Source organism: Haliotis asinina, chromosome 7 (assembly GCF_037392515.1).
Source record: "Haliotis asinina isolate JCU_RB_2024 chromosome 7, JCU_Hal_asi_v2, whole genome shotgun sequence".
In the NCBI taxonomy this organism is placed as follows: domain Eukaryota; kingdom Metazoa; phylum Mollusca; class Gastropoda; order Lepetellida; family Haliotidae; genus Haliotis; species Haliotis asinina.
In genome coordinates, this window is record NC_090286.1 from 65,651,671 (window position 1) to 65,664,656 (window position 12,986).

At 40.5% G+C, this 12,986-nt stretch overlaps 2 protein-coding genes across 4 annotated transcripts in view; one reads left to right on the forward strand and one right to left on the reverse strand.

The window, feature by feature from the left end:
- Positions 1-8,519, reverse strand: LOC137291722 (uncharacterized). Of its 2 annotated transcripts, none has more exons than XM_067823187.1 (4): positions 8,277-8,519; positions 6,034-6,143; positions 2,035-2,094; positions 1-1,327 (listed from the first exon to the last, which is right to left on the reverse strand). In XM_067823187.1, exons 2-4 carry the CDS (start codon positions 6,117-6,119, stop codon positions 514-516), a joined length of 960 nt encoding a protein of 319 aa, XP_067679288.1. In that variant the 5' UTR covers positions 6,120-6,143; positions 8,277-8,519; the 3' UTR covers positions 1-513. The 2 variants fall into 2 exon arrangements, with proteins under 2 accessions (XP_067679288.1, XP_067679289.1); XM_067823188.1 differs by having other exon boundaries at positions 6,034-6,140; positions 8,277-8,301.
- The window catches only part of LOC137291721 (neurofilament heavy polypeptide-like), a 27,831-nt gene continuing 23,319 nt past the window's right edge, over positions 8,475-12,986 (forward strand). The window contains exons 1-2 of one of the 2 annotated variants that reach the window (XM_067823185.1): positions 8,475-8,773; positions 9,897-10,067. In XM_067823185.1, coding sequence (XP_067679286.1) covers positions 8,606-8,773; positions 9,897-10,067 — 339 coding nt within the window. In that variant the 5' untranslated portion in view covers positions 8,475-8,605. The remainder of the gene's footprint in view (positions 8,774-9,896; positions 10,068-12,986) is intronic. The other variant, XM_067823186.1, reaches the window with a different exon arrangement.

The window sequence follows — 12,986 nt, forward strand, 5'->3', positions numbered from 1 at the left end:
ATAAATATAAATAAATACTGCAAACTGAAACAGAAGGTCAGCGTAACAATGCCCTTTGAATATACATGTGCATAATGGAACAGTCCTATGCTACAACAACACACTTGTCAACAAGATCGTGACACCTAAACCTTTTAACATAACAGAAACTAAATTAGTACAAATTGTTCCTGAGAGGGAAAATTGAAATAGATCTTTCATATATTCAAATTATTCACTTATTATGAAATCAAAGAGATGACATCTATAAACTTCAAGTAATTTTACATAATGGTAAACAACCATAACACATGGTGTTGCATATGACTTTGAACTGCATCAAGTTTACCTCTTTCAAAGAGCATATTAGTGTCATTATTGAAATTTACTTCTTCTAAAGCTAGTATAGAGAGTTTTATGATTTTACCATTACAATATGATTTCAAATACTTCCTTTGTTAGTGTTAAATAAAAGAGAATATGTAGAATCCACAGTGACTTCATAAAGTAATTTCAACCATGACTATGAACAAGTCACGTGTACATCATTTCAGCCATGGTAGACATTTTCTTTGGGATGTGTACAAAATCTTCGAAGTATCCGGCAAGTTCGTTGACACTCAAATCATCAAGGCGTGCTTCCTGGGAACAACTCTTAGCAGTCGGTACTTCTCCCGTGGTGTCCCTGTTCACTGCGTCCCGGTCGGAATCTGCCAGGGAGTTCCTGGTGTCTGACACAGCACAGGCACCAGAATCTACACAACACTTGGTAGCAGTCGGAAGTTCCAGGCCAGATGGTGGAGGCAGCTCTCGATATCCGTTGAACTCGAAACAGGAACTGGCAGCATTCTCAGGTTTATTTGCAGGGTTGGATGAAAGACTAGAAAAGTTTTCAAGACAATGAGATGCGTTTGATCCAAACACCTTTGTTGAAGCAGAAGGAACTCTAATGCATTTGGGAAGAATCTTCTTAGGACTGTTTTCATGTGATGGTGCTGTGACAACAGTTTTCTGGCTTAACTGGAGCCGGGCAGCACGGATTACTTGACGTTTATCTTTCTGTGCATTGTGCAGCTTAAAACGTGCCTCACGAATCAGCCTCCTCTGCTGAACAGCTACATGAGCCAGATTTTGCTTATGTCTTGGTGAGCCAGAAGTTGATGGACTGGTTTTACTGATCACACAAGTGCAAAATTTCTTTGTACATTTTTCCTTGCTGAGACAAAGTTTCTGTAGTGAGGTGACACAGTCTACAGGGTAGGGGTCAACTCGTGTCTTCTCTGGACTCAACCTCTGATGCTTCATGCGTTTAGGGGACACTTCATGTTCTGCTCTGTTCTCTGTCTCCCTACAAACATACACAAGGTCAGGTTCAGTTACAACCTATAGTGGTACTATACCCACAGTCTCTGTCAAACCTTACGTCACTCTTTTACCTTTGACCTTATACTTGTTACAAATGATTTCAGATATTCCTACGTGTGTGGTAAAACAGTTTAATGTCGCACAGTAAAAAGTGGATTGTCTTGACTTGCTATCTAATTATCTCACTTGACGTGAAGTCTATTTAGCTTTTGTCATTGTGTATTGTAACACATTTCTCACCTGAAGCTCTAAGTCCAAAGGCACTTTTTCTTTGTTCGAACGATCCCAGCTAACACTGATTTACACTGATTTGATCATGATACAGCCACCATGCTTGCCACATTCAAACAGTAAGTTAACATTATTGTTCTTTAGTGAAAGTAATTGTGTAGGAAGCACATGCCATGTGGAAAAACATACAAGTTTGGGCATATTTGGTTTGGATTTTGGAAGCCACTACGTTCAAATAATTTCCATGAGCTACAGGGCTTGATGGCTGTAGTCAAAATCTGCTTCTGAGTGGACTGACTGGACATGTCACTTCAGTTAGCAAGGTTTTAGTGAATATTGGGTACCTGCACATTTCAGCAGAAACCGAATACCAAGAATGTTTTAGACATAACTAAATTACTGAGACTTAAGAATGAAATGGTAAACAACAGAAAAAAAACTTTGTGTGATAATATTTACCCTGCCCATAGATCTTGCAGCTTGTAGGACACAGTGCTCTCTAACACCTTGGACTCATCCCTGTAACAGACATGTTTACACTGTCAGGCAACTAGTTGTCAATGGCTAGTTCAACCATGATCAGTGTCTTTATGCATCATTTGGGTCACTACAGCATGTGTGGGTCAACAAGCAGAGGAGGACTCCCACTACCACAATGAAGTCATCATTTCATGCTTACTACAAATATACCTTCAAATTTCAACCACAAACAACCAGTACCTGAGCCATAATCATAATCTAGAATTTGAGAAATGCATATTACAATAATGTGTCAAATAAATTGAGCGTGAGATACACTTCCAGAGCATTAGAAACTAAATCTAGCTCCCCTAAGCCTAAAGTTTCATTTCTCATAAGCTATCAGTCACTATTTTACAATTACATTCAATGTCATAGAGTAGCACTTTAGCCTTCTCAGCAACCTTTGTTACTCCAGTTTTAAGTAAAATACAAGTCACGGCCAACCTTTAAAATACAGCACCACAAACATGACACAATTTATGTAACCAGAATCAATGCTCTCTGAAGTCAAACTGTTGCTGGGTTATTGAGTGTGTTTAAGCTCCTCTCAGTGTTCTGTTCTCTATACTCATGGTCACTGAGTTTGAGTGCTAAAAAAAAACACATGTAAGAGCCAGTTTATGAAAGCACTTATATTTTAAATACATTTTATATTTCGCTTTCAACACACATTTTGAAATGATAAAGACTAGACATTACACTGACATGTCAGCCATTTTCATGCCATTTATCAATGTACTTTATTTTTAGGATTAATTTGAGGGGTTTCAGGTGTAGGATTTAAGGTTTAGAGTTGGGTACCTAATCCAATATGGTGAGCAGATGTTTGCCGTATGTTTGTTGTAATGCAAATGATCCATTAGTTGATGTTTTGTTGGGATGTTTTCCTTTTGCATTTCTAATACACATATAAGAAGGAAAGCACACGGTGAAGTAGTCTAATGTTGAAAATTTGGGCTAATGGATACTGTCCTGGTACTTGCACTCAAGCCACTTTCACATTGTACATTTATTCAACAACTATTCGAGGGCTACCTCAGTGGAATAATCAGACATGATTTTTTCAATAGCATGTCATTCATGCATACCATGGGTTCGATATCTGATACCAAACCATCTGACATCAAGTGCTGTTTTCAGTTTGCGCCATATCGGCTCATTCCACATCATTCAGTATTTTGTAGATTACCATGATTACGGAATGAGATAAGTGAGTCAAATGGCATTGGAGTTATTCGTGAATGTGTATATTATGATCATGAGACACCAAGCCCACTTGTAAATTTGTGATTGACAATGACCTATGCGACTCTTTCCCTTCCTTTCCATACTGTCTCAGAAATGGCTAAGTAAATTTGCACATTTGCATGTCAGAGGATGTTTACCTTCACCGCTGCATTGATTTGGAATTCACTGCCAGCTGACATCAAATATGCCGAATCAATGATCTCCCTTCTGAAAACCCATTACTTCTCTATAGTCTTCTCTTAGATCTTTCTTCCTTTTTTTGATTCTAACATCATGTATATGTTAAACATACATTCACCTTTTTTGTAGCGCCCTGAGCGAGCATCGAATGCACCGATACAGCTGCAGTTACAAATACCCATTATTATTATTATGCTTTACAGATTAGAAATGAAATGCAGCAGAGAGGGTTTGGGTGATCCTGGCACAGTCAGGCCGGTAAGGCTCATCATCAGCTCAGGGCCCTTGCCCACTCTACACGCAGCCCAGACAGTGAACGGGACTTCTCCCAGGAAACACTGCCTAGTCGAACCCACCAAGAACTTTTCGGAAAATATGAAGGCTCCCCAACACTGCAGCCTTCTGCATTACCCAGATTGTCATAGGGGCTGTGCTCCTGGTGGAGAACCCGGGCACTCTCCTGATCTGCGCCAAGAGATCAGGAGGTACCAAACCAAGGGCACCAAGAACAATGGGGAGCCTGACGACAGTGTACTTGGGATGCAGGCGAGACATTTCAAAGGCGAGGTCTGCTTAATTATCATGTTTTTCCTAAATCTTGCCAATCACATTGCTGTCAAAAGGGACAGAAAATTCAGTCAAAAAGGACAAGATCAGGTTTGTTGGCTGGAATTTGTCTCAGGCTGTATATGGGCCTATTCCAAAGAAGTTTGAAAGCATCATTTTCCAGGACGCCCTGGACATGTTCAGGGTTGTGCCATGGATGGACCTTGGGATCAAAGCCACAGACATGGTGTAGATGATAGTAAAAGCAACGAGCCATGCCATCATGTCTTTAAAGATATGCTGTTTGTGCCACTAACAAGTTGTTGGACAGTCTCTGTAAATTCATTGCAAAGACGACATTTCATGTTAACATTTTGATTAAGAATCACATTTCTGGCGACTGCGAGTGGGAAGTGACTGGTCCTGAGAAGCAAAAAGGAAGCCCTCAGTTTCACATTTGAGACCAGCCGACTTCATCCAGGCGAAGGAGCCGGTTGGATTGCTGTTCTGTTCCACACACTGCATGTACACAAGATGCAATGGCTTCTCGGACAGCTTCTCCAAAAAGGACCGACTCTGGGCAGATTTGGTAAAGGGCTTCACCTGGTCTACTCCCATCGCTGTATCGTCCAGCAGTACATCACCATGAACAAAATCAACTCCAAATTTCAGATTGTGTCCAACAAACATGGCATGCTTAAAATAGCTGTGGAATTCCTTGCTTTCATCGAGGGTTTTGAAATGCATCACCAGAGCATCATGCGATAAATAAATATGTGCAAAAGTACACAATAAAGTTCTGTCACAAAGAGCCTCCACATTAATCAAACCGCGACCTCCAGAATTGATTGGCATATATAAACGATTAAGAAAGGAACGAGGGTGGTGTGCTCTGTTATGAGACATGATCCTTCTGGTCAGGCGGTCAAGACTCTGGATGTCTTGTTTGGTCCAATCAACTACTCCAAAGAAATAGGACAGGACTGGCACGGCAAAGATATTGGTGGCTTTGACGTTGTTTTGAGCATTTAGCTCGAAGCTCCAGATTTTCTTTAAACGAGATTTATACTCGACCCAAAGTTTATTTTGAATCTGGGCATTCTGGAGCTTGTCTCGAACTTGCATTCCAAGATAGGTGTAGGCCTGATCTTCCACAAGATGCTCAGTAACTCCTCCAATGATCCATGATTAGTTACCTTCCACGTTTCAAATGAAGAGTATTACATTTGTCGAGTCCAAATGTCATGCCAATATCCTTAGAAAAGGAATCAACAAGGAGAACCTGTTGTTTCAAATTGGTCTCTCCTTTGGCAAGGAGCTTGATGTCATCCATGTAGAGGAGATGAGTAAGAGTTGTTGGGGATCAGTGCTGAGGTGGTCTGGGATGGTAGCCCTCCTCCCTATTGAGCAGAAAACTCAACAGATTTAGAGACAGACAAAAAAGCAAAGGACTGAAGGAGTCCCCCTGAAATATTCCCCTTCTGATTGGAATAGACTCTGAAGTCTGCACCTGCCCTTGCGAGTACATCTCAAGTTGAGTCGACCGGCAACTCATTAAAGACTTGAGTAAATCAAGTTGTCGCTCAGGGAGGTCAATAAACTGAAGAGACTTCAGAATCCATTCATGAAGGACAGAGTCGTATGCTCTTTTGTAGTCAATCCAGCACATGGAGAGGTTGGGGTGATACATGTTAGCCTCTTCCAAAATCATTTTCTGTACAAGAAGTTGATCCTTGCACCCCCAACATCCCTTTCTCGCCCCCTTCTGCTCTCTATATATTATGTCAGTGGAAGAGCAGTAAGATGACACGAGGTTTAATTATTATTATTATTATTATTATTATTATTACATAAACTGGCAAACTATTAATTCTAATGGTACTGCAGACTTGATACAACATACCAACATCTCATAAGGTCTTTACAAATCGATGCACCCATCCTTCAAAACCAGCACCTTACCAGTTCGGGTCCACCTTGAGTTTCTTTAGGGCCAGGTGGAGGCCGGGCTCACTGTCACTGCATTGGCTTTCTTCTTCTTTTGTCATTTTCTCCACACTATTCTCAATCTCCTGTGAGCAATTTAGTCAGGTTAATAATTTCAGCTAAAATAAAGTTACATTTATCCTGACCAAATGTTTTCATAACAGACAACCTGTCAGCAATAGCAATGCAACATATGTCATATTTGGGATTTCACTTTCTTAGTAAAGTACAAATTCTAGTACTTTTTTCGGTTGAGTCCCATCCGGGATTCGAACCCGCACCCTCAGAGTCAGGCACCTAATCGCCAGCACACAAAGTCAGCCGCCTAGCCCGCTCAGCCACCGCGACTTCCACAAAAATGAAAGTCGGACAACTGGTAGTCTAGACTGCGTACTTTGTGTACCCCTCTGATGAGTGTAAATTGGCACGGCTCCCACGGCCGAAAGCTATGATTACACGATGCCATTTAGAAAGTGGTCAAATGCAACATATGTCATATTTGGGATTTCACTTTCTTAGTAAAGTACAAATTCTAGTACTTTTTTCGGTTGAGTCCCATCCGGGATTCGAACCCGCACCCTCAGAGTCAGGCACCTAATCGCCAGCACACAAAGTCAGCCGCCTAGCCTACTAAGAAAGTGAAATCCCAAATATGACATATGTTGCATTTGACCACTTTCTAAATGGCATCGTGTAATCATAGCTTTCGGCCGTGGGAGCCGTGCCAATTTACACTCATCAGAGGGGTACACAAAGTACGCAGTCTAGACTACCAGTTGTCCGACTTTCATTTTTGTGGAAGTCGCGGTGGCTGAGCGGGCTAGGCGGCTGACTTTGTGTGCTGGCGATTAGGTGCCTGACTCTGAGGGTGCGGGTTCGAATCCCGGATGGGACTCAACCGAGAAAAGTACTAGAATTTGTACTTTACTAAGAAAGTGAAATCCCAAATATGACATATGTTGCATTTGACCACTTTCTAAATGGCATCGTGTAATCATAGCTTTCGGCCGTGGGAGCCGTGCCAATTTACACTCATCAGAGGGGTACACAAAGTACGCAGTCTAGACTACCAGTTGTCCGACTTTCATTTTTGTGGAAGTCGCGGTGGCTGAGCGGGCTAGGCGGCTGACTTTGTGTGCTGGCGATTAGGTGCCTGACTCTGAGGGTGCGGGTTCGAATCCCGGATGGGACTCAACCGAAAAAAGTACTAGAATTTGTACTTTACTAAGAAAGTGAAATCCCAAATATGACATGTTGCATTTGACCACTTTCTAAATGGCATCGTGTAATCATAGCAATAGCAATGTATAGCAGTTGGTAAGATACTGAAACAGTGTAAGAACAAATGATTAATATATTAACACAGATGCTTACCCGTAACTGCTATTGTATGACACACATTTGTGTGTCACTAAATTTGAACACACATTTTAGAGGGTGTCATTCACATTGTAAGGCTTCTCCATAAAAATCATCATCTAACCCCTAGCCATAAATTACCAATGGTATTGAAACACAACACATACATCTTGAAGAATATTTTCATACTGCACAAAATCCCTTTTCTGATAACATGCAGGAAACATGATAATGCTTCAAATTCTCAACGGAACTTTTACAGTCTAGTACTTGTCAGTATCATGTTAAAAAATACTATTGCTGCATCAGTGGATGCCAGTTACTCCCTCTAATAGGACAAACAAATAGGTCGACTAAAGTAATATAGTGGGCATAAATGTAAGCAACACTCACATTCGTAGCCTCTCATCGCACATTTAGCCTCTTAGTCAATGAAAAGTCGTCAAAGACAGAAATAAGATTATTGCCATTACTGTCGTTAAACCAAGAGAGAATATGTTACATTGACCATGTATAAAGGAGTTATCAGAATATGTGATTTCCTCGTCTGTTTACATCAGACCAGGAGATCAAGCAGGTCAGAGTGATTCATTAAACCAAGAGAGAATATGTTACATTGACCATATATAAAGGAGCTATCAGAATATGTGATTTCCTCGTCTGTTTACATCAGACCAGGAGATCAAGCAGGTCAGAGTGATTCATTATTTCGATTGCGCATACTGCCCACACGAATTTAATATTTACACACTTAACATGGTGTTAGTAATGTTACATTTACATTGTGTCAAAGAAGAACACAATACAGTCAAGCACGTGTCAAATGCATTATTTACAGAAAAGAAGGTTCAGAGTATCACCTTGCCAAAACACCAACGACGCCATATTGAATGAACATTCACTCTGGTGACGTCATAGAGTGCAATGTGTCAGTGCAATGATGGACTTAATTTACAAAGTAAATAACTTCAACAATATTTCAACGATAAACATCCTAAAAATACTTTGTATGGATTGTTTTAAGAAATTGTGGGTTTTTTTAAATTTTCCCCAAAAGCACACAGAAAGTGATGACGTTACCAGCAGTAGCTACGTCAGCATGTGGTGATAGAAAATTGGTTTACTTTGCTGTTTTCCCATATTTTACTGTCTTTATCAAGTATCTTGCAGTAAATGACATTGTTTTGAAATGGAAGTCACGGAGGTGGTGTCTCTCCACGTTGCTTTGCCAGTTTTATGCGTTGTTTTCTGTGCTTTCCTTGTTTTTGCGTTCGGTTTCAAGTCACCAGCGCAGCCACCAAGCTTCGACTTCGATGATGACAAGAAGCAGCGAGAGAAAAGGTCGAAGAGAAGCAAGGTATGTGTGTTTGATGACACGGTGTTTGTATTGAAATGCAAGGATATACGCTATCGGCAAACTAAAAACGAGTGAAAATGGTCACGTGCAACCGCTGACCGCTTGTTCACCCCAAACGTCTTGTGACTTACATACGGGAGGGGCTCCCATCTGCTACAAGATGTGAAATAAATATTGCAGAATTTGTTTCTGCTTGAAAAGGTTAGAATCTCATATGTTATATGGAAAGACACTTTCGTTTGTTAATGGTATATGATGGTTTCAATTAATCGGTTTTGTTTCTTGATTCTATTGTTTTAACCAACTCCTGAATTTTAACATGCTTTCATTGTTCGGTATGGTCATTGTTCCTCAGGTTGATTTAGTTTTTGGTCGAAAGACTAATGCTGTTGTTACTAGGGCTGGTGTGGATAACTGGATGGGTATGGAGTAGGACTGCCCAGGTACTTGCAGGATTTGAGTGAATTATTGTAAGAGGTTGTCTCGTCTACTCCACAAGTCTCAGTGACTACTCTACAGTTCAAGGCACTTATGTTTTCAGTATTTTTTAATCCAGCATTTCCTTCCAACATAGAGGCTTAGTCAAGGTATAGTTTAGGAAATATGATACGTATCCCGAATATTGGGTAATGAATTCTTGTAACTATTCATGAATACAGTATTAATGTTAGGTGATTGATGCACAATATTGAATGCCCATGTTGACAGTGTTAATTTGTGACAGCAATAACAACTGATCTCATGACGCTCAAATTTGGTATGTAAGATTTAGTGAGTGAGAGTTTAGTTTTATGCTACACTCAGCAGTATTGCAGCTATATGGTGGTGGGTAAGTTGACAGTATCATTTGCAGCTTCGGCAAACTAACATGGCTTATGCTACTGCAAGGGTAGTACATGTTCCACTACTGCATATCTAACTCTATAAAAGGACATAAGGGTTCAAGTAAAACACACTCCCTTAAAAAATTGTAACTGTTCATTAATATTTAGTTCTGCTGACCACAAATAACAAACATGGACTGTGGTTTGATTCACCAAATGTGCAAGTGAATCGTAGTAGCCTTACTAAACATGTTATAGAGTTAGTGGGAAATTTGATTGTTTTGCTGTTAATCTCCTAGGTGAAGAGTTCTGCCAATGGCCATGTCGCTATTGGTATTGCTGATGACAACACTGCCTCATCAAAATCTTCATCTCCCAAAGTCTCCACCAAACAGTCAAGCGCAAACAACACGACCAAGCCCAAGACACCAGAGGCAAAATCTCCCAAGTCCGACAAGACTGATAAAAAGGTGAGAATGATGGAGACAGATGTGAGAGGTTTTCTACTCAAATTGTCGGCAATATAGTATAAATATAAGTTCCTGTCAAATGTTTCAAAAACAAGAAAACCCCAGTAACTATTCATCCTGATTTAGAGCTAGCTGTTAACATTTGTTTTCATCCCTTATTGTGTAGAAGACCCTTGAAGGTCCTGGGGTAGTATAGGCCTTCAACAGCCCGCGTTTGGCGTGAAAGGTGACTGTTGTTGTCGTAAAAGGCTACTAATGGGATCGGGTGGTCAGGCTCGCTGACTTGGTTGACACATGTAATCTGTTCCCAATTACACAGATCGGTGCTCATGCTGTTGGTCACTGGATTGTCTGGTCCAGACCGGATTATTTACAGACCACCACCATCTGACTAGAATATTGCTGAGTGCGGTGTAAAACTCAACTCACTCACTCACTGTTATGTAGAAAATAGGATCAATGTGTACAGTCAGTGACAATCATTTTGAAATGCTTCAGTTCCCAATGTATCGTAGTGCAGGTACTGGTACCTGTTCAGCCTTACCTGTAACCCAGTGAAATGCAAGTCATCCAAACAGTAACAGCATTAAGTTTCCCTTAACCTGACTCAAACAGACCATGTGTCTCTTTCTGCCGAATTATCATGTAAACTTCCTTCTTCTGTGATCCCCAAGAACAAACAGACATCTCTCCTTGCCGCACCTTTGCTCTGAACACACTGGGACCTTGTTACTGAGTCGGCTCTCTAGTAGGGCTGATACCTGTAATGGATGGGTAAAGAGTTCAATTTGGGTACCCGTTTCAAACAATGTAAATGGAGACTCTCACCCAGGTGTTTTCTGATATCATTTATCAACAAGAGTTGACAAAGATACTAATGTCCGAAGCTTGTCAAGGATATTTTAACGTTTTTCAACAAGTGGTGATATATCATATATCAGAAGACACGGACGTGAGATTCTATTGGTCATCCCAAATCACTCTTCTTTAGGTATCAATGAAACCAGTAAATGTCTGAACTCAGTACTGCCATTATACTTGCAGTGCAGCAATTTCATGGCATTGTGATGTCATCAAGTTCATGATGCTGTAGCATTGTCACCAATGTTTACTGTCAAAATGTTATCTCTTACGTGATACCATTTGATCTCACACAAGCAATCAGTGATAATTTGTGTTTTTCCTTATCCTAACTCACGCTCATTTAATTGTGTCCCTCTATTCAAAATTTTAGTGGAAACTCGAAATCCTTTGAAGTTCCCTTCTTCAAGAGAGGATGTAAAATCATACTCACCCACGAGTGCCCTCCCAGTATTGGTCACATGACCACCCATATTTGTCATTCTCTCCTCCTCTGCCCAACAGGAGGGTTGTGTGGGTGACTTGGCGTCCCTATATGGCACTTTTCTCTTGTTTATTTCGATCTTTAATCCAGATTTTGCTGTGTATGGTTTTTGGTCTGTATATTTAATTGTATGATGTAAACATTTTGTGTATAAATTACATAATGTAAATCACGAATTTTTTGCGTCATGATGTTTTTACGTCATGGTATTTTTGTGACTTGCCTAATTCTCAAAACATAGTTTAGTTTGACAGTTTCAAAGCTTACTTACAAAGTTTTACGTAAAGTAAATCCAGTCACATATTAAAGTTTGCCGCTAATCTTGAACACCATTCAGTGGAGTACTTCTGCATGTATGTACGTGTTCGCAACGTGTAGTCATGGTTCATACATTATTTACATTTTGATGACAACTTGTTAGAGTTGTAGATAGAGGTTGTCAGTGTCTTCACCGATTATGTCCATCTTGCGCTAGGGTCTCTACTTCTGATGTAGTGTAGTGATTTTTGTTGACATTTGTTGTCTGAAGAATTTAATCAATCTTTACAGAGGTAGTCTAGTGGTTAAAGCATTTGCTCATCACCATTTTCTGGTGTCCCCTGTCGTGATATTGTGGGAATATTGCTAAAAAGCATCGTAAAACTAAACTCACAACAACTATTCTTGACATACAAGGGACAAGGTAAGACGGTATCTATTGGTCATGTAGGGAAAGGGAAATGATTGCTCTAAGAACCATGTACTTATTGCTTCAACTGATGTTTGTAATTCTGGTGAGATGTCGGAGATGAAGCGGAACTTCTTGATAACCTCCCATATTTCTACCAGAAGTACCTATCACCAACAGATCAAAACATGCCTCGGATTCAAGGACTGCTACTGCCACTGTAACGCAACATAAATCACCAGGTGATTTACCTTCATCGCAGGCACCTTCGACGAAAGATGGCAGCTCTGCCAATACAGCGCACCATCGTCATAGGTCAGAAGAGGCATCAGTATTAACAGAAGAGCATTCACCTTTGTGAAGGTCAACATGTTCAGCACAGGAATTTCATCCCAGACTCTTCATGGAACAGTTCACTCAATGCATGATGTCCTTAATCGATTGATGCTTCGCGGAAGAGAGAGCTGCCATGAAGGCACCTGTGGCGAAGACCTTCATGCACGAAGACACACCATAACTTAACTTTGTTAAAGGTCACATGCAACGTAAAAAACACAACTTCACACATTCTGATACCTTTTGGTATGCACTTACCGAAACAAATCATCAAAAATGCCAATTCAACCTGTAAAGTTTTAAAAAAATGCAATGAAAAAAAAGCCAGCAAAATCAGCGTTCAAACGATTCACTAAATTTCCCCCAGCGCTGGCGGAAAAAGTGGTTTCAACAGCTGTGCTATGCTGCGCCCATAACGCATGTGCAGTGAATAGGTTTGCGGAGCTTGAAACAGTATGCCTGCCCGGAGTATGAGGTTGTGAGCAGTAGTCTAATCCTGGTTGTGTGCACAAACAAGTAAATAATCTACTTGTTACATAAAAAAACTTGTTGATTGTGGTAAGCACACTCT